Source organism: Chlamydotis macqueenii, chromosome 20 (assembly GCF_036417535.1).
Source record: "Chlamydotis macqueenii isolate bChlMac1 chromosome 20, bChlMac1.mat, whole genome shotgun sequence".
In the NCBI taxonomy this organism is placed as follows: Eukaryota; Metazoa; Chordata; class Aves; order Otidiformes; family Otididae; genus Chlamydotis; species Chlamydotis macqueenii.
Window position 1 is genome coordinate 1,945,018 of NC_141575.1, and position 25,824 is coordinate 1,970,841.

General features: G+C 45.0%; 1 protein-coding gene across 2 annotated transcripts in view; it reads right to left on the reverse strand.

The window, feature by feature from the left end:
* The window catches only part of CRB2 (crumbs cell polarity complex component 2), a 38,735-nt gene that overhangs the window by 9,280 nt on the left and 3,631 nt on the right, over nt 1-25,824 (reverse strand). For both annotated transcript variants that reach the window (XM_086763940.1, XM_086763939.1), the window contains exons 2-7: nt 17,043-17,744; nt 14,543-14,738; nt 13,862-14,001; nt 13,225-13,407; nt 12,168-12,281; nt 556-1,503 (exon numbers count right to left, since the gene is read on the reverse strand). In XM_086763940.1, the coding sequence (XP_086620066.1) occupies nt 556-1,503; nt 12,168-12,281; nt 13,225-13,407; nt 13,862-14,001; nt 14,543-14,738; nt 17,043-17,744 (2,283 nt within the window). The remainder of the gene's footprint in view (nt 1-555; nt 1,504-12,167; nt 12,282-13,224; nt 13,408-13,861; nt 14,002-14,542; nt 14,739-17,042; nt 17,745-25,824) is intronic.

The window sequence follows — 25,824 nt, forward strand, 5'->3', positions numbered from 1 at the left end:
ATTTACTCAAGGACTTTTAAGCTAAAAAATTGCTTTTAAAATTTGTGAATTTGGTGATAACAGCAGAACAACTTTGTACTTCCCATGTTTACGGCTCAGGAGTGAAGCAAAAAACTGGAAGAATACTAATATAAGTCTTGCAAGAACCAAAACATGCTAATAGATATGATTTTAACTCAAAATTATCAAAGAGCTTCTTTTAACACTTTGTGTTTTACCAATAAAGCAATACATTCCTATTTATCCTTAACTCAGAAGCTCAAGATCAACTTTTTCACAGTAAAACAACTTCCCTGCCCTCTTGACATAAAGATTAAGTCAGAGCCTCTGGTTCCACAAGGAATAATGTCTGCACCACAAAGCTGACAATCGTTCCTGCAGGAGCAAATGACAGAAAAGGGATCAGTGAGAATTTTATTTACAGAGGGTTTTGCTTTAGCTTTCTCACTAGTCAGGTAGAAAATACTGCTTCCAGAGCTGCATCAGTGCTTATCTAGCATCTCTGAAGCACCAACTCGGAGAGGGGCTGGCAGATGTAAATCACGTGGCACTTACCGTATGAGCAAGACGGGCCTCCGTATGGCCTAGAACAGTCGCACCTGAAGGTTGCCCAAAGGTCCACACACAGCCCGCCGTGAGAGCAGGGCTGGGAGAGGCACCACTCCGTCCGGTCACAGCCCCACTTCACTGGGGAGGACTCACCCACCGGCAGATCCACTGGGAGCACAGCTTCAGCATCCACCTGAACGTCTTCCAGGCAGCCAACAAAGCCTTGCTGGCTCTGTGTGTTGTTGGCCATTGGATCCCCAGCACCTCCAACGTACATGTTCAGGAAGGCGTGCGGAACCAAAGCAGTACTGTGTGGAACAGGAAAGCTCTGCAGGCAGATACCTGCATCACAAGAGTCATGCCAGAGCTTTAGCTGCACAGTGCTATGCAGAACAACTTCAACTTTATGCCACTGGCCATCATCAACTCTTAGCCCCTTCAGGAGCAGTGGGTACGCGACATCCTCCTTCTTCAGTCCTGCATGCAGAATGCCATCAAAGAGCTCCAGGAACAAGTATTCAGCTTCATCGCCTCGGTAAAAAAGGATAGCGCTGGGCAAGGTGGTTCGGAACCGGAGGGAGACGCTGGCAAGCTGATCTCCTGCTACGTCCCTCCTGCTCTGATTGTTCATGGGCAGCTCAATGAGGAGATACCCTCTGGAAGCAAAGGAAAACGTTGTTGGTGTTGAGCATGTGGCATCATAGAAACCAGGCTGGCACTGGCACAGGTGGCCATGGCTCTCAGCTTGGTAGGTTGGGATGCACAAGGCCTCATTTTGGCAGTCGTGCGTCTGGCACCCAGTGAGCTTGACCGAGCAGTTCTTCCCTCCCCAGACAATGCCATCCTGGCTAGGGGCACAGTGGCAGGTATAGTCAGCAATGCCATCCTCACAGACAGCTCCATTCTTGCAGGGACCCTCCTCACACTCATTGATGTTAACAGCACATTCCACACCTGCGAAAGAGATGTAGAGAGCGGATCTCACTGCGGGGGACCGGGACTCCCTTCCCCAGAGCAGCCTGCCAGGCACAGACCGCCCTCCCCAGCACTGCCGCTCTCTAAGCCCTTCTCTTCAGGAAACCACCAGAAGACCAAGAGCTGCCAGCAAGAAGCCCCACGCTCACTACAGAGTGGCCTACCACTGCTGTAAGAGCAAGAAAAACACACTTCTGTGCTGCAAAGAAGGCACTATTTAGAGTTTCGGCCAGTCCGCCTGCGTCATCCAACAGACTCCTGTCCTCTCCCAATCTCAACCATCACAGGTAAGCAACATGCAGAGGACATTAAAGGGACAAAACAGTACAGACAAGGATTTTCTATTTCTTTCATAACAGATTTGGTATGTTGAAACTCAAATTAAGTCTATAGATCTGACTGGAGCACGTTTCAGGCACCATTATCACAGACAGAATTAAAATGGGAAGTTACTGGAAAGCCTCAGTTAAGAAAATTCAAATTCCTAGACGGCCCTCCAGTTGCAAAACACTCACAAAACTCAATTCATTATCAAACAACAAACAAAACATGCTCCATGGGCACTTTGCCGTGCTTGATCTAAGCTGATTTCAGTTCTGTCCAATCCTGCAGAAGTGAACTGGGTAAAAAGCACCGCACTGCGGCTCCCCTGCCTCCTCCAGGCACATGCATCCCAACGGGGGTCAAGTAAATTACAAGACATTACACTCAAATCTGGTTAATGAAAATCTGCTGTCCTTTTCCTGAGCATCTGCAGACTGACAGAAGAGTCCCTCTGAACCAGTTCACCCATCCAGCCCATAACACTGGTTTTCACTAATCTTCAGAGACAGTCACACAGATAAACCAAGCATGGATTATCCCAATCTAATAGCATTACAGCCGAACCTAGCTAGCAAGCACAACGGGGACAGCAGGAAGAAAAAGAAGGAATTCACACACAAAGGAGAGGAATCAAAGCACAAAAGACATTTGTAAAGAAAAGCCACTAGACAGAAAGTGCCTGTCAAAGAGATTAGAGTGTTGCCTGAGGGAAGGAGATGCGGGGAGATGGGGCATTGGGAGCACTGGAGCTGGACTTGATGTGTGATAAAAAAAAAAAACAACTTAGATGTGATACAGGCTTCTCGAATACACGTGTGGATGGTTTGTCCCCCCTCATGCCCCAGCAAAGCCTCACAGGCAGTCTTGCACAACCAAGCTGCTTCACTCTGCCCAGACCCGGTGTTTAGTGGCTTTTACCAGGGCTGGCTCTGCAGATGGACGAGGACGCAACACCAGCTTCCAGCTCCAAAATGTCGGTTTGTGTCAGGGCAGGGACATAACATGTGTGGAGCTCTGAGAAGCACTGAAAGAGAAGTGAAGGCTCTGGTAATTCTGCACTTTCCAGCTACGCTAGAGCTGCTCTCTAGGCAACGTCACCTCAGATTCCTCTAGTACGTAGCTCTCTACTGACGTAAACTAGAAGAGAACCACTCTGCCTGTGGAAAAGTACTGAATTTGGCCAATAATGTCAGCCTTGGAGATGTCCGGCTTGTGTGGCACACAGACCTGGGGTGTGATCTTCCATGTAAAGGAAGCAGCAAGGATAGAATTAAGATTTCAGCACAAAGCTATGGCCACACTTGAAGGAAACGTGTTGGAATAAATAGAGTATAATGGACATCTCTGGGCCTGGAGAATCCCAGAAAGACTTCAACAGGAATTAAGAAAAATCAGAAGAGCAGTAGAACTATGTGGAGTGGGTTTTCTGAGTTATCAGTGGCTTGGAGGGCTCTCAAAACCGCACCAGGCAAGTTTGCAGTGAGATTAGAAAGTGGGTTTGGTAGAATCCCAAATCCTTGAGATGCTGCTCATTTCAGATCAGAGCTGTTGATATTTGCCAGGGCCTGGGGAGAAGATAGCACTGGTCTGGATAACAAAAGGAGAGATGCCATGAATTTTTGCATTTCTGAGAAGGCTGGGAGGCAGGGCTGAGCCCCATTTTCCCGTTTCGCATTCCTAGCCCCCCAGCCGCCTCCTCCGCGCAGTGCTCTCCACTGAGCAGCGGCAGGAGCACCTGCCCTGGCTGCTCCCGGCTGACACCTGCGGGGTGAGTGCTCCACCTCAGGGGGCAAATGAGTCCCCAGGCGAGCGCACAGCCCCAGGCTGGTGGCTAATTAAACACCAGGCTTTCCCGTGGGACGCAGCTGGTTTGATTTCTTAGAGGATTTGTTTGAAATGGGTGAAAAGAAGAAGCTGACACTTCAGGACTTTACACAGTGCTGTCTAACCTCACAGCTTGCAAACAGGCAAAGGAAACGTTTGGCCGCAGAAAGAGAGGACGGCAGCTCTTCCTAGAGGAACCAAAACACAGGCAACATCCTTGCTGCTGCCATTGTTTCTGCTAGCGAGCAGCCAGCCTTCACAGGACCGAAGCAGGAGAAGGAAAGGGCCTCCAAAACATCTAATGTGTTCGTGCCCTCCTAGAATCCGGTGCAGAGCCAGATTTGAATCCGAAGCAGTTTTAAAACAAACTGATAACAGAGGAGACTGTGCAAGAATTCTAAAAATCTGGCTAACAACATTTTTTCCCTGGAAGCCAATGTCCCCTGCTGAACAGTTACCCAGTGCTACATCTCCAACTCCTTACATGCCTTACAGTGCCCATACCCATATCAGCCAGCTGTCCTGCCCTCTCTCCTCCTCCGTCATCATCAATGATTTTTGTCAGACGTGTTTGAATATCTCAAATTCTTCAGCTACACCAAAACAAGGCAGAAGAAGGAGATTTCTGTTGCATATTGCTTCCTAGATGCTCATTTCAGTGCAGCACAGGGGTCTGTAATTTGAGGTTTTGGCTGCGGATCACAGAGTGTAAATGAAGAAAGGGATGCCAGAAAAATAAAGGAACTTTCCCTATTTCAGAAAAAAAAAACAGATTTTTGCCACAGGCCATTATAGTATCCAGAAGTACAGATAATTTCCTGGATACCCATTATTCCAGCCTTCTCCAAGACAGCTGTGTCTTTGCAAATCCACTGGAAAGTAGATATAAAGAAGTTCAAAACTAACTTGTTTCTCTAAGAGAAGCTTAGGCATCCCTTTTCAGGAATATTAAAAAAAAAATAAAAGGGGAGGATGACTCCGTTTGACAAAACCAAGTTACTCTTACATAGTCTTCTCTGTTCCCTCTAAATTTCTTAGCTCAAACGTTTACTATTATTTGAACTATCGACAGTAAGAGCAATGCTGCCAACCTGATTCACTGTAGCATTAGGAGAAAACGTTTAATGAGTTTCTTATCTAGTGAAAGACTAACAAACACAAATCAGTGGGACTTGTTATCTGAAAATCAGACAAGTGTTATTTAAAAGGCTGTGATGAGACAAGCATTTTGAAACACTGCAGGTACCCGAGCAGTGTTTAAGGTAACAGTCCCAGGCTAACCTCCCAGGGGCTGCGTCGGAACTGACACCCAGAAGTTGCCAAGCGCTGACAGCCGGCAGGATTTTCAAACACAGATCTATTCACTAGATTCCAAAGTGTTACCGATGTGGTGAGAACGGTCTTGTTTCATAGATGCAAGTGTTATCAAAATCCATACAGCTCGCCACTCCCTGAACGACGGCAATGATTTACTGACTGCTATCAATAAGCAAAGATTCATTGTACGCAGTGTGAGAATCACGAACTTCAACAGACATGTAATATGATAAAAGAATGAGCACACATAAAGAGAGATATTCTAATTTAGCTTCATACACCAAAAAAACTTGAAAGACGAAGTCTATTCATGGGCCCAGTCTTGAAACATGCAGTTCAGTGGGGCTTCCCGGCCAGCCCTCTCCGGTAAGACAGCTGAACTCCTAGCAACCCTTCCCTGCTGCATCCTAATTAGGGTTTGGATTATTATTATCAAAAGAAAAAAGGAGGGGAGGGAGAAAGGGGGGAGAGAGAGAATTAGCTGCAACTAACGGACCCCGACACAATTATATTTGCACAATTACTGCCATTTCCACGGCAACACGCTGCTGTGACCTCTCTCCCACCGTGCACTACTGCTCGAGGAGATGGTGGGGGAGGAGACGGAGAAGTGCATGGGCCAGCAAAAGGTTTGTCCTCCGAGTTAAAACAAAACTACTTCTCAATAAAGGAGTTTTAAATCACTAAAGGAACAAGGAAAATTGCAAAAATGTCTGTAAAAAGCAAAACCGACGTTTCACAGAACTCACAGGGAGACAGCTGCGTGCTTACATCTGAGCACGACGCACGGACCCGTGCCCTGGAGCACCCCGAGCTGACTGCTACAGAGCAAGGCAGAAACGTGGCAAAGACGCACACGAAGCGTGCTGACGGCTCCGCATTCATCTTGCGACAACAAGGAAACTCCTTGCCCTGAAGTTTCCAAAACAAAACTTCAGGTGTCTTCAAAATAAAAACATGATTCCTTTCCAGTCAATTCCTGTTCCTTCTCATGCCTCCAGCCACCACTAATCGCACAGCCAGCTCCTTGCCCTGGGCAGGCACACAAACATTCCGGACACACTGCAATTACTGTATAGATCTCATTACCTGCCAGCAGAAAAACTCCCTTCAGGATCACGCCAATCAGCACAGGTTTCATGGCCGACTCCTTGTGGACATTTGTGATAGTAAAGGGAAAAAAAAAAGGGGGTGAATGGGGGGAGGAATGACGAAAAAGGCTGGACTGGAACGGCAGAATGTGTGCAAGCGCTCCCTGATGCCAGTCAGACAGAAGGGATTGGAGATGAAACGAGCCAATATAGAAGAGACCTGCGCTGCAGATCTAATCCAGCCCTGCTCTGACCCTCCCCAGCTGGCCTCTGTCAGTGCTGACACGAAGAATGCGTGCTCGCAGAGCCTCCTCGCTCAGAGCGCGACACTAATTCCCTGCGGCACCCACAGCGTTAGCCCCAACGGCAAAAAGCCAAGAGACAATCTCCTGCCTTTGCCGCCTCCCAGGTGAATCTGCCCAATTCCACCAATAAGGCCAAAATATGGATTTTTCTTTTTATAGGCTTAAGCCACAAAGCTGCATATCCCCCGCTGCGTAAGATCCAAACCATACCAATGAGGAGAGTTCCAAACGCAGAGTGCAACCTGGGCCCTGCCCTACGTTCCGTACTGACCCAAGCAGGGATCAGCCCTTTGTGCTCCCTGTGCCCCGTTCCGTGCTTTTGTGAGGACAAGCACTTCCACGCTGCAGTAGTCGCAAAGAAAACTCTCGAGTTTTAACTACCATGATCTGTGTCTCTGAAGTGAAATGGAACGGAAGGAAATTCCCTGCATTATGCCGACTGTACACCGGCTGAAACACGGGACCGCAGAATCAAAACTCTCTCTTTCCTTATTAGCAACATTATAAAATTAGCTGTTGTTGCTAATGAGAAGATAGCTGTTGCAATCTCATTCTTTTCTCTGGGTTTGTTTTTTATTTTTGAAAAGATGTAGTTAACTTTCATATTGTAAAGTTCCCAGAGGCAGAATTGTACTTTCATGCTGTAAGGAACCCAGAGAAGGTTGTTATTTCTGTGAAGAAATGTTATCTGGGAGCTTTACCCCAAACCTGAGGTCTCTGTTAGTATCAATGTCAGGTCCAAGCAAACAAAAACTCCCACGTGTCAGAGCCTGGAATCTGCATCAGCAGTATCGCTATGAGATATTAAAAGAAAGCATTCCAACAACTCTTGTAGCTATTTCACCTTCTTCACTTCACTCAATCCAAACACGCCAGTCAATTTTACAGATATTTTAAGTGGGAGGGATATAGCGAGTGTTTGTTTGGAGTAAAAAGTTCTCAGATGGTCCCATCTGCATCCCGCGCAAGCACAGACCGATCCCAGCACGGGTGGTAAATACTGTCTGCATCAGCGAGCATGAGCCCGCTGTTAGCGCCCAGGACAGCACAAGTGGGTAGCTTGTGCCCATGCAACCGCCTGCTGCAACAACAAAGTGTAATAGCTGTGAGGACTGGAGAGCAGTAAATCCCTTAAGAAGATCCATATTTTGATTTATACACACACACATTCATTTAAATACACATACAGAGACTCTGTATACGGCTGACTGGAAATACATCGTACCCAAACCCACATAGCATAAGCCAGCACAGATTCTGATCCCCTACTAGTCACTACATCTTTTCAAACTCATTACATGAAATATTGCTAATTAGAAACTGTGATTGTTTCTTCTCCCAGGATCAGTGTAAGGATATTTACAGACTAGGGTTCTCTTAGAGAGACACACAGCTGTAACAAATCCAAACAGTACATATATATGCAAGATGAAATACTTAAATAAGACCTCTTATAAGCCAAAACGGTGGATCACTGAACATCTGTTTCAAACTACACACCACTGAGGAGGGACTGCTTAGGTTCTTTGCAACTGGAGGACTCTAAATAAATTAAAAGGATCAGATGATTCATTTTCTAGAGGGTTTAATTCCTCATTCTGACACAGTGGCAATCATGCAAGTTACAAGATTCAGTCATGGGGCTTAAATTCAGAGAATTATTTTGTTCCTAATCATTTGTAAAACTTCTTGGAGGAGGTCAAGATAAAGAACACTAAATATGCCAGAGGGTTCTTAGCAGAAAAATGTCACAAAATGGAGAGTGACCTTTGGATAGAAATGTCCAAATTTCACATGTTTTTTAGATAGAGATTAGCAACTTCCTCACTGTGTTGGTAAATGAGTCCCAGAAATGTAGGAATTTCTTTCCAGGCTTCAGAGACACCCATCCTAGTCTCAAGAGCTAGAGAAGAGGAAAGAGGAAAGTTTGGTCTGCCTGAAGTGTACGTGGCAGTCACACACTGCAAGCAGTGGCCTCCTGGCAAGCAATTCCATTACCATTCAAAATAATAAACATCGCTGATAAGCATTTTATGGGAAAATCAACATACTGAATCTAGTGTAATATCTGACATCCTGAATTCATCTCTCGTGGTAGCCACCATTAGAAGACAACCACCTTGCCACACCTACAGACAGGAGAATTCCTCTGTCTGGGACACTGCTCTGCCTAAGGACTTGCCTGTCCTGATTCTAAAGATGACATTAAGCTGGGCTTCACCCATTTTCGTTAGTAAGGAAGTCAAATTTAATTCTTCAGAGTTCCTCCACCACTAATAATCCTCTCAAAAGTCTTTAACCATGGTCAGCTGGCATATCTCAGGCTGTCCATAGTCAGAAAAATCTATGTGAAGGGCTAGTTCAAAACAGATTGTGCAGCCACAAACATCAGAATCCCAGAGGACACTTTTGATCTAAACTCACCTGACACCTAGACACAAGCAGGACCCAAACTAAAGCGTATGCTCCTGCAGCTTTCTGATCGGATGACAGGGAAGTCAAGAGGTCTGATTAACCACGAGCTATGATCCAGAGGGAGATGCAATGTGGAACGGAAGGGAAGCAGGGGGGGTTCTCACAAAGTGCTCCCTAGCTTCCTTTGCCTGTATTTACCAAGGGGATTCTGTGGAAGGGTTAACGGTCCTCTAATCTCTTTACTCTCTTAACCTTTTAGCTGGCCTTTCTGCGGAGGCTGCATCTCTAAAACAAACCTGACATCAGGAAATACCGTCACAAAAAAAATTAAATCTGTCCAAGGTGGCTGGAAGGCAGAAGCATCTCCCGTTTATTTCACGACCCCCAACTCAGGAATTCAAGCCCATTTGATCTGGGCTGGCACTCTTTATAGAGTAACCACTTATGGCTAGCTACACAGAAGGGATCCCGCTTCTTTAACGAAAATTGACAAAGACATTATGGCTGAACAAAGTAGAATGGTTAATAAGCACTCCAGTTATATTGAGACACATTTCCAGTCACAATTCCTCCCAAATTTACCATCACATCACCTTCTGATTTCTCATGAGAGTAGAAGCATTCCTCAGCCATATGCAAAAAAGCTCAGAATTCTACCACAATCGCAAGGTGCCGCTGCCAAGGCATGTCTGCCATCCAAATGGCAGGGCTCTTCCCTCTCATTCAGCACAGTTTTTTAAGGCACTGCCTTTCTAAAGACAACTTTAGCAGGAGTAGAAATATGAGTGGAAGCGCTCAGGCCATTTAGAAGTTTTTAAAGAATGAATGAGCCATTAAGTTATTGCATTCTTGCAGGTTAAAAATCAGTTTCCATTCCAAATGGAGGTACTGGTCTTTTTCATGTCCTGGCCTACACTATTGTCTACTACATACATGATGGGCTGAAAGCATTCATATGAGTAAAGAATTCACTTTGTATTTTTTTCCTGAAAGACAGGCTTCTCCTAATATGCTTTTTCTCTTGACCACGGTTGACATCATTTCAAAGACCATGCAAGATTCATTCTCCTTCTCACTTCATTTAGTACCCGTGTAATCTTTGATTCATGCTTCTTATACCCTCTCAGGGTAGATCCTCTAGTAAAGCACAAACTGACGCACTGAACAGACTCTTCAGGACATATTATGCAGTTCTCTCAGGAATGAGGCACCGCTTTTGCAACAACTACACTTCAGAGAGAGCTGGCTCATCTCCCTGCCCTGCCGTAGCCCGAGACAGCACTGAGGCAGTTAATCTGCAAAGAAAGAATTTCTCCTGACTCACATTGTTATCCCAACACTCCTCAAATTCCTCAGACTGAAGAAAAAAAAAATACAGAAAGAACCCCCTGCCGCCCCAAGACAGGATTCTTCATCAGAGTAGCAAGTTCACTTTAATCAGCGGAGGCAGCTTAAACCCAAGTTCATGGCAGATCTAAGCTGCCACAGAAATGTGTTTTGAACAGAAACATTATGGGAAGCTTCACAAAGTTGTTCTGTGATCCTAATATGAAGTAATAAGCTGTTTACCCAGCATGACTGTACTGGGATTAATTGACAAAGGAGGGGAGATTAATTGCTATTATTTCCCTGTCAGCTTCAGTCCGCCACAGGCACTCACTGATCTCACAGACTGCTCCCAGCCTTTCACTGCATTAACGTGTCAGAGCTACCTCAGCTGAGACAAAGTCCTTTACCAAAGGCAATATCCAGAAGAGCAACCTGTTTCTAATCCCCTTCAAGTACTAATGAACGCAAATTTGATGCAACAGAATGAACTCTAGCACTCCTTCGCCCATCATCCTGTGTTCCTGTCAGCTTTTCTGCCCATGAGCACGCTAAGAATTGGAAAGGATTAAACAGACCTGCAATTTGGCAAAGCACAATGAAATTCTGAACTCTCTGAGGGTGCTGGGGCACTGAAGGAGGAAAAGGGAACAGGGCACATATGTGAGCTGGAAATCTGACAAGCAGGATAAACTTTAAACCATCTCTTTGGACAAGATCTCAGTTCATGAGTCCAGCATTGTCACTACCCAAGAAAGTAGCAGTGAAGAGCTTAGATAGAAGCCTACTTTTGAAGACCTCATCTATAAAAGCAATTTTTTTCTTGGCCTACCCTAAATTAGGAATCCAAAGCAAACTAGATAGGCCAGAAAACCCCACAAATAATTCAGCCTAGTTATAGAAGGTGTTAACTAGGAGGTGCTTTGAGATTTTGGGAGTGAAAGAACCTGTGTAATGGGTCTTCCCAGGAAAGACCCAGATGGAGTTATGCCAACATAGCTCAATCACTATGACCACAGAAGGAAAAGAGAAAACTTTCCCATGCAATAAAGGCCTAAGAGAGTCTCTGGAATGCTGCTACCTGCTGTTCCGAGAAGTTAAAGGGACAAGATTTTCTTCTGGCTTCAAGTTTTTCCCACGAGATGGCAGCCTAGGAACACTGCGGAAAGATTACATCCGCCTCAAAACCACAAGATTGTGCCGGGGACCACCTTTCATACAAACTACTTTTTGGTGTTAAATTGCTCAAAATAGAGAGTACACACGGAATTTAAAGATGCAGAAAACTGGGAACGAATATTTTAAATGAAGATGATGTTTAGTATCAGTTAGCAGTGTACTTTCCCGACAGAACTGATGTGCTATATTCACTATCCCCTAGCTTCTCAGCTAGAAAACTGAGACCCATTAGGGTCAGGCAGGGCATTTGTGTAAGAATCCAGACTCTCCATTCTCTTGTAAACAGAGAAGGCTTCATTTGCTCACATCACAAAGACCTTTTGACCTCCTAACACACCAGATTACTGCCTTCAGCCAAAAATGGCTGACTCTTATCATCCAGGGGTGTTAGGGAATGGAGATGTTTTACAGATGTTTTACGTGCTGGTGATCCAGTCTGCTACACTCAGTAGATTGTGACAACTAGAATGGTAAGCACCCCTTTTTTATGTGAAGGCTGGTTTTGTTCACCTTCACAGTGTGCATATACAAATACCTCGCAGTTCTCCCAGTGAGCTTTCACTCCAGGATACAGATCCCCTAGATATTCTGATCTGAGACTTTTCTACACAGTTGATCTTGTGTCTCAAAATCTAGTTCACAGCCTATCAACTTACTCGACCAAAATCACATAGCTTTCGCATGGCATTTGAGCCCTGGCCTGCAGACATCCTGCTGCGCCGCTACTGCTCATCCCAGTCCTGCTCAGCAGCCTGGGCTACCCAGCGCTGGAATCCAGTCCTGCGGCCGGCAGTAATGCAGCAGCTCAACCTTGGCTAACCAGAAGGACCTGATTCCAGCCACCCCCCTTCACCAGCATTACCTGAATAACCCGGTAGGCAATGGCAAAGGAAGCCATCAATAAGGTCCACACAAACCCCTCCATTCTGACAGGGCTGGGACTCGCACTCATCGATGTTAGTAAAGCAGGTCTCCCCTTTGAAGTGAAAACACAAACAAGCATCTTAAGCACACACATGCATCAGTGAAGGAAAGAATCTGAATGACAACTGCATTCATAATTTTTTGCACTTCTTTTCTATGATCTAAAAATGCAATATCATTTCTTGAACTACAGTATGTCTCTCCAGACACACTGGCAAATAGATACGATCACCCAAACAATTAGGGAAAATGAAGTACAGAAAGGTCAAATGATTTTCCAGTGTCACGAAAGGGAGCAGTGGCAGAATCAGAACTCCTGAACCATTCCCAACTGTGCAATAGACCAAACTCTCATTTTTCTCTCAAGAAAGAATAAAGTGTTATTGTTTAGTCCCTCCTACCAGGGAATTTCCCCACCTGTTAAATCCAGCCTTTTAGATATATAAACTAGGGAAAGGGTGATATTTCAGCTAAACCCTCAGAGCTTCTAGCTCCAAGAGTAAGACATCAAGAACCCCCTCTTCTCCTACCCACTCTGATTATACAGTTGCTGTCATGAGAGTAGTCTCATCGAGGAAACACCTAGAATAGTTAGCTGGGACTCCAGGGAATTAGCTTCCTCTGATGAGGAGTTTCACAGACTTCCTTTAGGGATGAATTCTGCCATATGCATGAGAGACTGACAAAGAGAAACCACCTTGGCACCTGTACAGCCAGAGGGCATTCATCAAAGCACCTGGAAAGCGCATAGGCTGTTGCCTCAGCCTTGAGACAGGCTTGCTGGCCAGAGAATGACATTCACACAGCTGTCTGCAATATATTCATACAGGATGTGAACAGAAGCATATTTCTGATGCATCAGGCTGCCACTCCCTGTGAAGTACCAGTTGTTAAGCGATTTTCATCGCACAGATAACATTGCTCCATTTCTACCTACTCAAACGACGCAGCATCTTTCAGGTGCAGACAGGATGAACATTTACTGCACAGCTCACCTGCAAAGCCTGGCTGGCACTGACAGAGGAAACCAGCTGCTTGGCTGTAGCTGAAATTACTGGGGAAGTCAGGTCGTGTTCCGTAATAGGCTTGGTTGGATCGCTCAAAGCATACTCCTCCGTTGTGACAGGGATCTGCCGCACACTCATCCACATCGTCTTCACAGTGCTGCCCGGTGTAACCTGCCAGGAGACATCAGTGTCAGTGTCATGCACAACTTCACTGAACTAGGCTCCCAAATATCGTGGCTGCCTTGAAGGCGATAGTAAGACCTAGAAGACACTGCGGCTCATCTAGCAGGCGGTCCCAGGGCCCTCCACTTTCTCCACTCTGTCAAACCCAGGAGCCAAATAATCAATTTGCAGGAAAGGATTATTAACTCATGATGGAAAAAGGCAGAAAAGAAAAAGAAAACTTTATGTTTGAGAATCAGGGTGCATTTCCCAGCCATGAGGTCAGCTAGATTTTGGGATGGCTGTTATAGGGCAGCAGTGGCAGCCTTGCTGTTTCAGACAATGAAAAATCACACTGGGAGTGTGATGCAGTATGATCATTAATTCTTTACTTCTTCAACATGGCAATTTAGCGTGTGCTCTCACTGCAGTGTGCCTACATGCACACAGGTTTCTAACCCACCTGGCCAGCAGGCACAGCTGTAGTTTTTGACTCCCTCCACACACGTGGCACTGTTCAGACAGGGCTCAGAGGCACACTCCAGGATATCCAACTCGCAGTGCTCCCCCTCGAAGCCTGTGTCACTGCAGTCACAACGGTAGCTGTGGGGCAGCAAAACAGAACAACGTATAAGCTCTTAATTTGACTGTAAAGCCCAGTATGAGGAAAGAGCAGATGGAGCTAAGCCGTCAGTCCTCATACCCACTTGTGGGGCAGAGGAAAAAGGCAGTTCCATCTGCACAGACAGGCCACACTAATGACAGGGCAGACAACCCTCAGCAGCCTCTGAGTTCACACCTTACCTATGAAAAGGCAAATTCAGACACAGGTATGTTCTCAGCAGTTGCCTTTGCTGTTCATGCTCTGCAGATCAGCTCCCTTTGTGTCTGATAGGTTAGCTGGAAGCAGTAAGAGGAATCTTTTCCTACCTTCCTTTAAGCATCCTAGGAGTTCTAGCGCTAGGAGAGACCCTCTCACATTGCCATAAATCACTCTGTTACTGCTGCTGGGACCACTGGGATGTCCAAAACACCAAATCCAATCCCCCCCCCAGATTTCTACTCCAATTTTCACACATTACACTAAGCAGACCTTCGGGTTCAGTCCTGCTATGGAATTGCCCAAACACCACTGACTTCTCACCTGTTAATGAGGTCATGACACGTCCCGTTGTGCTGGCAGGGCTGGCTCACACACTCATTGATATCCACCTCACACTGGATTCCTTGGTACCCTGGTGCACAGGTACAGGTGTAGAACCCAACGTGATCATTGCACAGGGCCCCATTCTGGCAAGGGTCTGAATCACATTCATCTATTTCAGCATCACAGTTCATACCTTTGTCACAAAACAGAAATATCTGTGTTAAAAATCCAGAAAAGTATACCTGTGCTACCTGAACTTCCGAGCTGGAATCACAAAAGCCATGTTATCAACCCAAACTGGCTACTATACCAGTTTTGCTATAAGCATATTGGGAGCTTATGAACAGTATGTGATTCCTACAAATTAAGGACCTTTAATTTTTATTTGCAAACAAAATTAATTTGTCTAGACTTTTGGATTTTAGTCTTCTATCAAAACTAAAAATAGTTTCCCGTATTTGTGGAGCTTTAGTCTCTTTCATTCAGGTTTGCTGAAGTAGCCAATTCATCAGCACTTCACAAATAACATCCATTTTCTAAGTAAGCCATACGATCTTGATCTTACATACAGCTCTTAAAAACTTAGTGATAGCTTTTTCGGTTTGGGATCCTTTGAGGGCAGGGAGGACAGGGAAGAGAAGACTCACACTGCTAGTCAGTGTTATTTAAACCTCTATATACAATACAGCTCTTACAGTTTCAGCTAGACATGGTACTCTTCATTTGTGTTGCGTTGCTATTAATCAGATCCAGTGTTCTACATCAGAGGCAGCTGCAGTTTGGGTATGGGAAAAGTGATCTCTACCTGCATCTCCAAAACATTGTTCCATCTGTTTAAATAATATTTGTAACTTGCTTTGAGATACCTAGGAAAAAAAGCGTTAAAGCAGTGCAGAACGCTAATTACAGTGATACTAGATATTAGTAAGTAATTTTATTAGGAAACACTAACTAAAAGTTAGGCGTTAGCTCAAATACTCCTAGTCAACAATAAAAGCAAGCCACACATTTTTGGTCCAAAGTCTCAACTCCCCCTGACAGAATAAGACGTCCTGTGCAACTTCTGTCCAACTACCTTACCATCCTATATCACACCTCTGAGCTGTCTGTGGCCTGGTGTCACCTCCCAGCCTTACTCATTACAGTGGCACCTGCCAATCTACCTAATCTCCCCTTCCTGGCAAAGCCTCACCACACAGTGGACAGGGCCATCCTAATCCTGGCGGAATGCGGGCCCCCTAAGCTGCTGGTTCAAACCCGTCAATACCCACGCAAAACTTCCTTCACCCAAATTCCAGCTGCAAGCACCAGGAAACAACCCAACCTTGCTGGCCAACGGTGCTGGAACCTCAGGATGAAGCAATAGATCGTAAGGCAAAGTTTCATCTTTGACATGAGAATAACTCAGAGCACAACAAGCTCCTACAGCTGCCTGTGTCATTTGATCACTTCCTTGGCAGGGGAATCCCACAACCCTGAATTGAGGATTCAGCATAAAGATAAAAAAAGAAACTGATTTGCAAAGACAGAATTACACTTGATATTCAAAAACAGTAGTAATCTTCAGGCCTACACAGCAATTCTGCTTTTTTTCTCCTTCATCTCTGTTAATTTTTATCAGAGAGTGAGTCAGCATCAGGGACTGCATTCCTGATGTTGTAACGTCTCCTCATTCCACTGGTAATCAGCAGCATTCCTTCACAGCAACCTAACTCTTTAAACACTTCAGTCTATGATGAGGAAGGCTGAGAAAGTTCATGTGCTAGGTGGTACCAGGCAGACATGGGCGCAGTACAAATGCATTCCTCTCTGATAAGCAGGACTGGAGAACGGAGACCCCCAGATGCCTCCCTCACAGATAACTCACAGGTGTAGATTACTCTCTGAGTCACCATTAGCACAGATGCACAAAAAAAAAGAGGTACTTATGTCACATGCCAAAAAACATTCACTCGGCATGGAAGAATTGGACAAGAAATCTCCAACTAAAAGCCACTTTATTCCAAAAAGACTACTTCCCTCAGAGAAATCCTGCAGGACAGAACAAAGAACTCGCGTAGACAGGCAGAGAGAAGTTATACCCAGAAACACTAAGTATACATTTCCTGATCATCACTAATCTGTTTTAATTTCCCTTAATTTCATACTGAGAGCTAATCACATCTACTTTATATCTAGGCTTCAAGTCTCAGACAGTCCCACCACTTTCCCTCTTAGATCCACGTCTCTCAACATCCACACCATCCATGAAAACCAAAGCCTCAACTATTGTCCAGAAGCCACAACAACAAGCCCTGCATCGTTATTCACACACAGTACCAAACACTGCAGAAACATGAGTTATGCCACAGAGATTTGGTCTCACTGCTGTAAAAGAACAGCTTCTCAGGCCAGCTACTACCACTACCAGACACGTCAGCAGCAGGCAAAGTATGGAACCACGTGAACAGTGAGAGACAACCCAACCACCCGGCTAGTACATGAGCGTGAGAGGTACCTGTGTAGCCGGGAACACACGTGCACAAATAGTGATCCATCTCATTCAGGCAGGTGCCGTTGTTTTTACAGGGCCGGGACGCGCACTCGTTGATGTCTATTTCGCAGTTGTACCCCTGGAAGCCCGGCACACAGAAACAGCTATACTCATTCACCCTGTCTCGGCAGATGGCTCCGTTCTGGCAGGGCTCGGAGGCGCACTCGTCAATGTTGTCTCTGCAGTTGGCCCCAGTGAAGCCGGGCTGGCAGATGCAGGTATAGTGCCCAGGACCCTCGACACACGTCCCGTTATTTAGGCAGGGGTGGCTAGAGCACACAGAGCTTTCTGTTTGGCAGCCTTCTCCATTCAGTCCGGTTTGGCATTTACAGGTGTATCCATTGACACTATCTACACACTCAAATCGAGGATCTTTACAAGGGTTGCTCTCACACTCATTAATATCAACGTCACAGTCAATACCTGTGAAGCCAGGCATACAGATGCATTCGTACTTCAGGAGTCCCGGAGTCCCACTGCAAATCCTGCGGGCAGGACACTCATGCTTACTGCATGCATCATAGAGGAGCTCGCAGTTCGCGCCCGTGTAGGCCACCGGCTCCACGGGGCAGGTGCACTGGTAACCCACGTCCAGATCCTTACAGATCCCCCCATTTTCACAGGGGGATGAGGAACAGCTGCTATCATTTTCAGAGTATGAAGTCCCTGTTGAGAAAAGAGACTGTTGGTTAGTCATAATCTGTAGCACTAAAGACAAAGTTCTTCTGCTGATTGCCACGTACAGCTCAGAGATTGCCCACCTGAATTCCCCACTGCGAGGGGCTGTTCTAGCCATTAGCTGAGAAGGACACTGGAGAATCAAACACTTACTTAGTAAACTTTACTAAAAAGACAACACAACACGCCTCCCTAAGATGGCAATCAGGAATTTCTTGCCAAGTTAGGTGTCTAGATGCCTGCTTTTTCGGAGGCACTCACAAACCAACCGTTTGACTTGTGCTTATTGATCCCTGAGTCACTTTGAGAGCAGTGAAACATATCACCTTAAATTCATTCACCAGATTAACTTTGTGACAAATTAACGACCCCTTTTACTGGCAGGATACAATCCGCAGAGGCACGCTGTATGTTTTAAGATATTGGCTGCGGCTCTTCATGTCCCAGCTGCTCCTTCTGGGGACACAATTTTTCCTCAGCTAATCCACTAGTGATCTGAAGACGCTGCCATAAAGAACCCAACACAAACTCCAACCTGGCACACTGCACACAGGCTCTGATTACCCTGAGCAGCTCCAAGCTTGATAACCACTGGCCGGACACCCTCTCCCCACAGCTTAGACACGTATATTTACAGAGCAGGAAATTTTTAGGTGTTATGAGAACAGCAAAGAGCAGAGACTGATGAGATTCACTGTACTGATGGTATTTCAGATCCAGACTCTTAGTATCTGCAGAGCCAACACACCAGCTGAGACCTGATCTGGGAGCATTTGGATGTGATCGGTTTATTCACACACACCCACAACGCCTTGCTGTCCCAAAAATGGCAGTTTGCAAGGCTCTTGCCCCATTATGCAATTCCACCATCCAGAAATGTGATGGGACACGCCCAAGGGACTGCAAATCTAATTCATGTAAACGAGATTACACAGGGCATATGTGTGATATAAAAACAAAAACTGCTCAATTTAGATACTTGTCAATGGAGCAGAACAGAAGAAAAGGAGGAGTCCTCATTTCTTTTCCAAAAGAAATTTCAAATTCACTGTGGGAAGTAATCTGACTGGTCAAAAGGTAGAAGAGCTCCAGGGATGGGAGATAGTTGCCTTGGTACTAGAATTAGGATATATGCCCTGGACTCAATGACACAATTATACACTTTCCAAAGGGAAACAGAAAAAAAAAGTGTAAAGGGACAAAGGCAATACAAACAGAGAACTTCTCCCTTCACAAAAGCAGCACTCATTAACCCTTCATCCCACTGCGGCTTTCTGAACTCTGAGTTTTTGTTCTGCTCCGTTCCAGGACCCATGAGAGAGAAGCTATGGGGTAGAGACACCCCAGACTGCTTCTGGTGTAAGCGTCATGAAACATCCAAACTCCGCAAACAACTATACAGAAGATGTTTTGGAAATGCCTGTGAAAAACAACCACAAAGCAGCGGTACAGCTCATGAAATAGCAAATGGTATCTGAGAAACAGCTACTACTGCTGGTGGGACAATCCTGACTTTGCCAGCACTGGAAGTCAAGCAATCACTAGCCTTCAACCTTGCTTTTAGACGCCGTTGTGTAAACAGCTCTTTGCCCTTTTTGCTGCCGTAAGTACGTAACTGTGGGCCAACCAGTGACAGGAATCAGTCTCTGGGAAACTCCACAACGGCAGTGGAGAGTGGGCAGTTACTCAAACGGCCAGAGGCCTGTCCAGCTCTGACAGGACCCACAGCTCACCACTCTTGGCCCTCACCGCGTTACTGCTCGTTGAGAGACATTGTTTAACGTGCCGCACTTCATGCTAAGGATTTGCCAGGATCACACACCACAGCATTGCTGCTCAGCTGACCTTACACATTCTCTCCTTCATGCCATTGCTATTCCAGCCCATTTTTGGGCATGTTTGCCTTGCTCTGGTGCACCTTCTGCACACCCGGTAGTTAATCTGTGTCACTGGTTTTCTGTCCACTCACTGCCCCATCAGCTCCTCAGTCCCTTTGTACCCGAAGGTGGAGGCATCCGGCTTCAGGATTTTATAGGAGACTTCGGTTGACAATAGCCTGCCCCTGCCCTGACCTCCCCCAGATTCCTCCCATCAAGAGACTGCAGTGTTTCCAAGTCTTCTTTTAAGAGGCAGTGTTGATGGGGGAGGGAGGGTGCCCAGGGATTTAGACGGCCCTTTCTCTTCCCAGCATCATCTCTAGCCCAGCCCTCCGTTCCTCTCTCATGTGATGCTGGGGAGAGTTGCTGAGCATTGCACTGTCCAGCAATCTCATTATTCTGCCATCAACCCTTTTATTCTCAGATTCCCAGTCAGGCAGAAAACAAGGATGACGGAATCTGCCTGGAATCCCTGTAGCAATTAGAGTGGGAGCCCAGGAAACTATTTGCCAAAGAGTTTCACTGGGCAGGAGTTTTACTGGGCAGGAGATACCAGCCTTTGTACGCTTAATGAATAACCCGTCCCAGCCTGCACTTTCCACAGGCCAGGAGCACGGTTTGTGATTTAAAAAACAGGAGATCAAGTCCACTGCATGTTCAGAACGATTTCTCTGATTTGCAACAGACTCCACCTGCAAAGAAACTCACATTTCAACAGAATCACCAAGCACTCCAGTGTAGATAGGCTGAAGTCACCTCAAAGGCTACGTGCATTGTTTTCTGCTGCTTCTACAAGCAGACAGTCTAAATCCTCCTTGCAAATGACTTCTGCAGGACCTCAGTCTGGAGGAAAATGTTCATTTTTTGGAACAAATATCCTGCAGTAACACAGCATTGCCCATAAGGCATGCATGGGGCAGGCTGAGACTGCAGTGTAAATCACAAGAAATGAAACAATACCTAAATAACTTCAAATTATTCTGTGAACTGCAGCTTGCAGAAAATTGCCCATGTGTTTTCCCAGATCAGTAGAGGTTACATGCGTATTAACAACACTAACTCCAAAATGACATCATATACTCCCCTGTATACAGCGTGCCTATACTAACACTGGGCAAAACATCTGTCAAGGACAAAACACGCCCCTGTGTGAACAGAGTATAACCCTAATGTTCATCCAGTGGCAGTGCTAAATAATCCCACAGGTGAGACACTAATTTGAAACAGAATTTGTTACAGAGGGACATCAGAAAGGGGCATTTCAGCAGTGAGAAGTGAGTACAGCACTTGTGTCATGGCCAGGAAGTTAAATGCAGAGTCTGCAAGAAACCAGTGTACTCAATCAGTGTACGACACGAGTATCGAAGACACAGACTACCACCTAGCTTGAGAAAGGACACATGACTTTTTTAGCTCTGGTTCTGTTATTTTCATCCATCAGTCCTACGGCACACAATAATTCCTCTCAATTTTGGAATAGATTATTATATGAATGTGAATAGCATATGAATATGCACCAAATGCTAATAAGCACAATGAATAAATTTGCTTTTCCTGCTGCACAATATACCAACCACAAAAACATGTAATTCAGACTATGCTGTTTCATTAAAATGGTGAAAATCAGGTCAAAGAAGTTGTTGAATGACAAGAGTTTACAGTTTTCCACAAAAGTGGTTGTTGTTGCTGGATTAACAATGACATTCAGGATTTTTCCTTTATTTTTCACAGGAAGAATATGAATCGGTGATGTTTGTAAGTGAAAAAAAAAAACCAGTAAAAAATAGATTAGTCATATCATCGTGCAACCCTACCCTGAAATGAAACGGGAGAAGACCACAGTTTCTTTGAAGAATACGTTCCAGGCATTTAGGAGTGGATTAGGAGGAACTTCAAAGGCTAACAGAGTCCCATATAAAGCACTCACTGAGCTCTGCCAGGACAGGTCTGGTTTTACACTTTAAAGGTAGCTGACAAAGATTTTCCCTAAAAGATGAGGTTTGTGACCTTTCGTATCACTGCAAGGCAAACAAGCTGCATTACCAGGTTTTATTTTAGTAACTGGCTTTAATAATCTCATACTTTATATCTTTACTAAACGATCTTGTCAAAGGGCAGTTGCAACAGCAAATTTTCTAGCCATAAAAGAGAAATCAGAAGTTAGTGAGATGCTGGGCAATCTGAGATCCCCTCGGCAGTAGCTCAGTGTCTCTCTCCCCGCGAGCCCTGAGGAATCTCTTACTCCAGTAAAGCAGGACAAGATGCTGTTGCGTGGCACTGGCAGAGTTGTGGGAACTGATAAAGGCAGTGCAGGAGGAGGAGGTTCTCAAAGAGCTGTAGCAAGGTTTCTGACCTTTTCTTTAACAGACAAATAAAACCCCTCAACCTTGCCTGCTCTCCGCTATCTCACACATGTTGTGAAATCTCAGCGGTAATTTCCCCCACAACATGAGTTGCGTTCAAGTAACTTCTTTCACAGCCTCCCCTCTCCATCCCGACATTATCTTAGCACTGCTGGCAGGAGATTTTATTAGAGACGAATTATGAGTTGCTAAGACAATACACAGGACAAGGAGCTTCAGTCATTTTAATACTTCACTGCCTGTGAGATGTCGCTTCAGCCTTACTCACTGGCTTCTATTTTTTGGTTTTGCTTTTCACAAGTTTGTTTTTCCAAAGTCTTGGGAAATGACGATAAAGGATGGATGCCCTCAAGCTGGGGATACACTTGACCTGATGGAATATGGTCAGTGCCACATCTTCACGAACCTCTCTCACTTAAATTTCAGCAGCTTAAGTTGTTGATTCCCAAAGTCTCCTTAATTGCCACCCTATCTATGCACAGGTACCTGAAGTTTCTAACTCCTCACACAGCTTCACTGATAACTACCTTAAAAAGGTGCTCTCAATGCTCACTTAAAATTCCAACAGGGAACTGCAGGGATTGGCCTTATCAGCTCAGAGATTACCTGGTTTCCTTCATACTGAAGGACAACTTTGACAAATGATTATTTTTTAAATATTATGCTTAATGTGTTATTCCAATGGAATGATATAATCTTCACAAGCACTAAAAAAATTGTAATCAGACTCTGTGGTACTTACTGAAAATATCCATCTCTGTTCATGCATGTGCACTGGATTCTGAACACATTTTCATCTTTTCACTATCTCCTGTGTACAATCTCTCAGCAAAATGCTCACAATCACAGACACAAAGGCCAGAAGAGTCAGGATGCCATAATATTATTTCCTGGCTTGGCAAAAACTTAATGTGAGATTAGGCAAGCCAGTTCCACTTTGTGTATCAGTTTGTCCAACTTAAAAAATAGCTACAAGTACATATTTTCACAAGTGTCCTGTAAGATGAAATTATCTGAAACCTGTAATACTTTATTACAGAATTAGAAAGTTAGATTTTTTCCAGTCTCTATAACCTGAAGGTGCTTTATTTCAGCACATTATATAAATACTACAACTGTCTGGCAAAAGGAAAGACAATCAAAGAAAAGGGTACATTTTATTTCTGGATTCCCATCGACAACATGAAATATATTTCCCCAAGTTCTAGGCTCTGAAAACTTGCCCAGTTTTACACCTTCCAGCTGTGGCTTTGATCATTCCTAGATGCCTGAATCATCTCAGGAGGCAGAGAATACCTAGCAGGAGAAGGCAGGCTCTAAATGGTACAGGATGTCAGACTGGGCATGTGACCCAGACCAACTATGGGAACATCAATGATAAAAGGAATTGTGTCTTTCCTGTCTTTGGGTCAGTCACAAGTGGGGCCTTCTGAGACAAGAAGATGACAAAAGGATGAGAATCAAGGCTGCGTATGTCCAGCTCTTCTCATTCCTTCAGCTTCTTTCTCCCAGAAAATCAGTACAATTCACATTACCCACAGTCCAGTTTTAAAAAACAGACAGAAAAACAGAGGATGTAAAATACCAGGCTGACACTGCAATGCTTTTAAGGGGTAACCAGGTTACACACACGCCAAACAGCGTTTCCCCATGACACGAACTGAGCAGAGTAAAGGGATGTGCGCTCTTCTCCTCAAGAACCCGTTACTGCAAAGGATTCCCAAACACAGGAGAAGAGAGTTTACACACCACATCTCCTAGCGTAGCACCTTTGTTTTCTGTTAAACAAGTTGCAATGGCCAGTACTCTGGCATATTCTCCTCTTGTTCTAGTGACATACTTTAGGAAAAAAAAAACTGTTTCATGCTGATAAAGTATTTATTTATGTTTCTAAAATTATGCCCCCGTTATGATGTATTAAGCACCTTTTGTGCATGGATTTGCTGTTGAGGTCCTTGACTTCCATGCTGGTTTAAATCTTACTCCCTATGACTATCATCTGTTACAAAAAGGCACCGCAGGCTTGTGGAGAAAGAGGCTTCCTTCAGGTGTGTTTCCCCTGCCCTACTCACTACAACAGCTAGAACAAAGACAATTTACAACCAGGGGGTGAGCACAGCAGGCTTCCCAGCAGCAGCCTCCAACTGCAATGCAATGATAGAGCCAGAGGAATCTCAAAAGTGCCGAAACCATGAATGCTCAAAACCCCAGCTTGATGCAACTCTTACCAATCAGGCTTGCTCCTGCTGATCACCCCAGCACACCTCCCAGTAGAGAAAGATACCGAGGCCAAGGGTGGAAAGGGAACCCCTCCACCTCAAGAATCAGAGTAACACAACTACTAAATAAACTCTGAAGAGAGGAATGGAAAGAGTTATGTCTCCATGACAACAGGGAGGCGTGTGCTTATATTAGTAAATCCCTGCTGACCTCTGCTGATCTTTCCCTATCCTGGTCAGTGTAAGGGATTAGTGAAAGGGTACGCACCATGGCCTGTTCCCAGCATCCACACACCGAAGGAAGACTGGACAGGCCTGAAAAGGGGCTTTCATGCTGTTCACCCTCTCTCCCCCGCCCTCGCTAACTTTGGAAGGACAGCATATCTGCTATGGAAAGTAATGGCTGAATAAAATCAAATCCTTCTTCAGGAAGCACCTTCAGTGTACTTGTCCAGGGAGCACATAAGGCCTTTTCAGGTGGCTTTACACATCCTAGGGCTTGACAAGCCCCATTTCCTTCTTGACACAGAGAGATTAAACCCTTTCTTCCCAGACCTGAGCAAAGCAACTGCTCCTAATAACACTAGCATCAGAAAACAAGGCCCTGAAGTTCTCTGAGATTACTGACAAGCTCATGACATGCTAATAATTGGCAAAGATTCTTCACCTAGCCTAAAATATTCCATAACTTGTATTCCTTGTCCTGTTTAACACTGTAGTGGGCATCATTTGACAGCTGCTTTAACAGTGGGGTTTTCTGTTCAACATAAAAAAAATGAGATGTGGGCATGGGAAACTTTCCAAAATACCAATATTTGACCACAACTACTAAGCCCCTGAGCTGCAGCAGCTAGCTATCAGGAGACGCTCTGTTGAAGAAGCTTGCTCCCATCTACCAGCTGCTCCCTCTCTCCCCAGCCACTTCCCAGCAGTTTTTGTTTGAAGTTTCTGGTCTCACGCTCAGGTGATGTCACCATTAGGACCAGGTATATTCAATTCCCCTCAAGACGCTGGTGTCCAGAGTCAAGTTCTTCCTCTCCATTTTTCCATAGTAACTGTTTAATTATTTTTTGTTGTTGTTGCACAAATAGTGTAAAAAGAAAAAATAAAACTGCAGTGATAATGCAGGCTGAGATACTATCTGCTATCTGAATCTAAACATCACCATTATCATCGCAGGTTAACAGCTTATCAGACCTGACAACCTCTGTGAAGGAAGACATAACACTATGACAAAAAAAAACCCCTCAAAATAAAGATTAGATTATCAAAAAGCAATGTTGGCAATTAGCAGGTACTTCTAAGACTAATACTGAATAAATGGCCCAGCAAGATGCCAGGGATCCTAGCAATGCCCATAGCATCTTTTAGAAGAGACATTTAAAAAGCGCCTTTACTATTCATGGCTTTGATATATCTTGTAGATTTTTGGTAGATTAAGCACACAAGCCCAGTAACTTAGCCAACTACCAGTTTGGATACTAATTTAAAAACCTCTAGTGAAGTTCCTGCACACCGTTCAGATTGCAGGTTTACCTGTTCACAGGTTTAGATGGATATCGTGCATTCACCACTTCTCAGCCTCTTACATTGTTTTTCTTTGTCACTG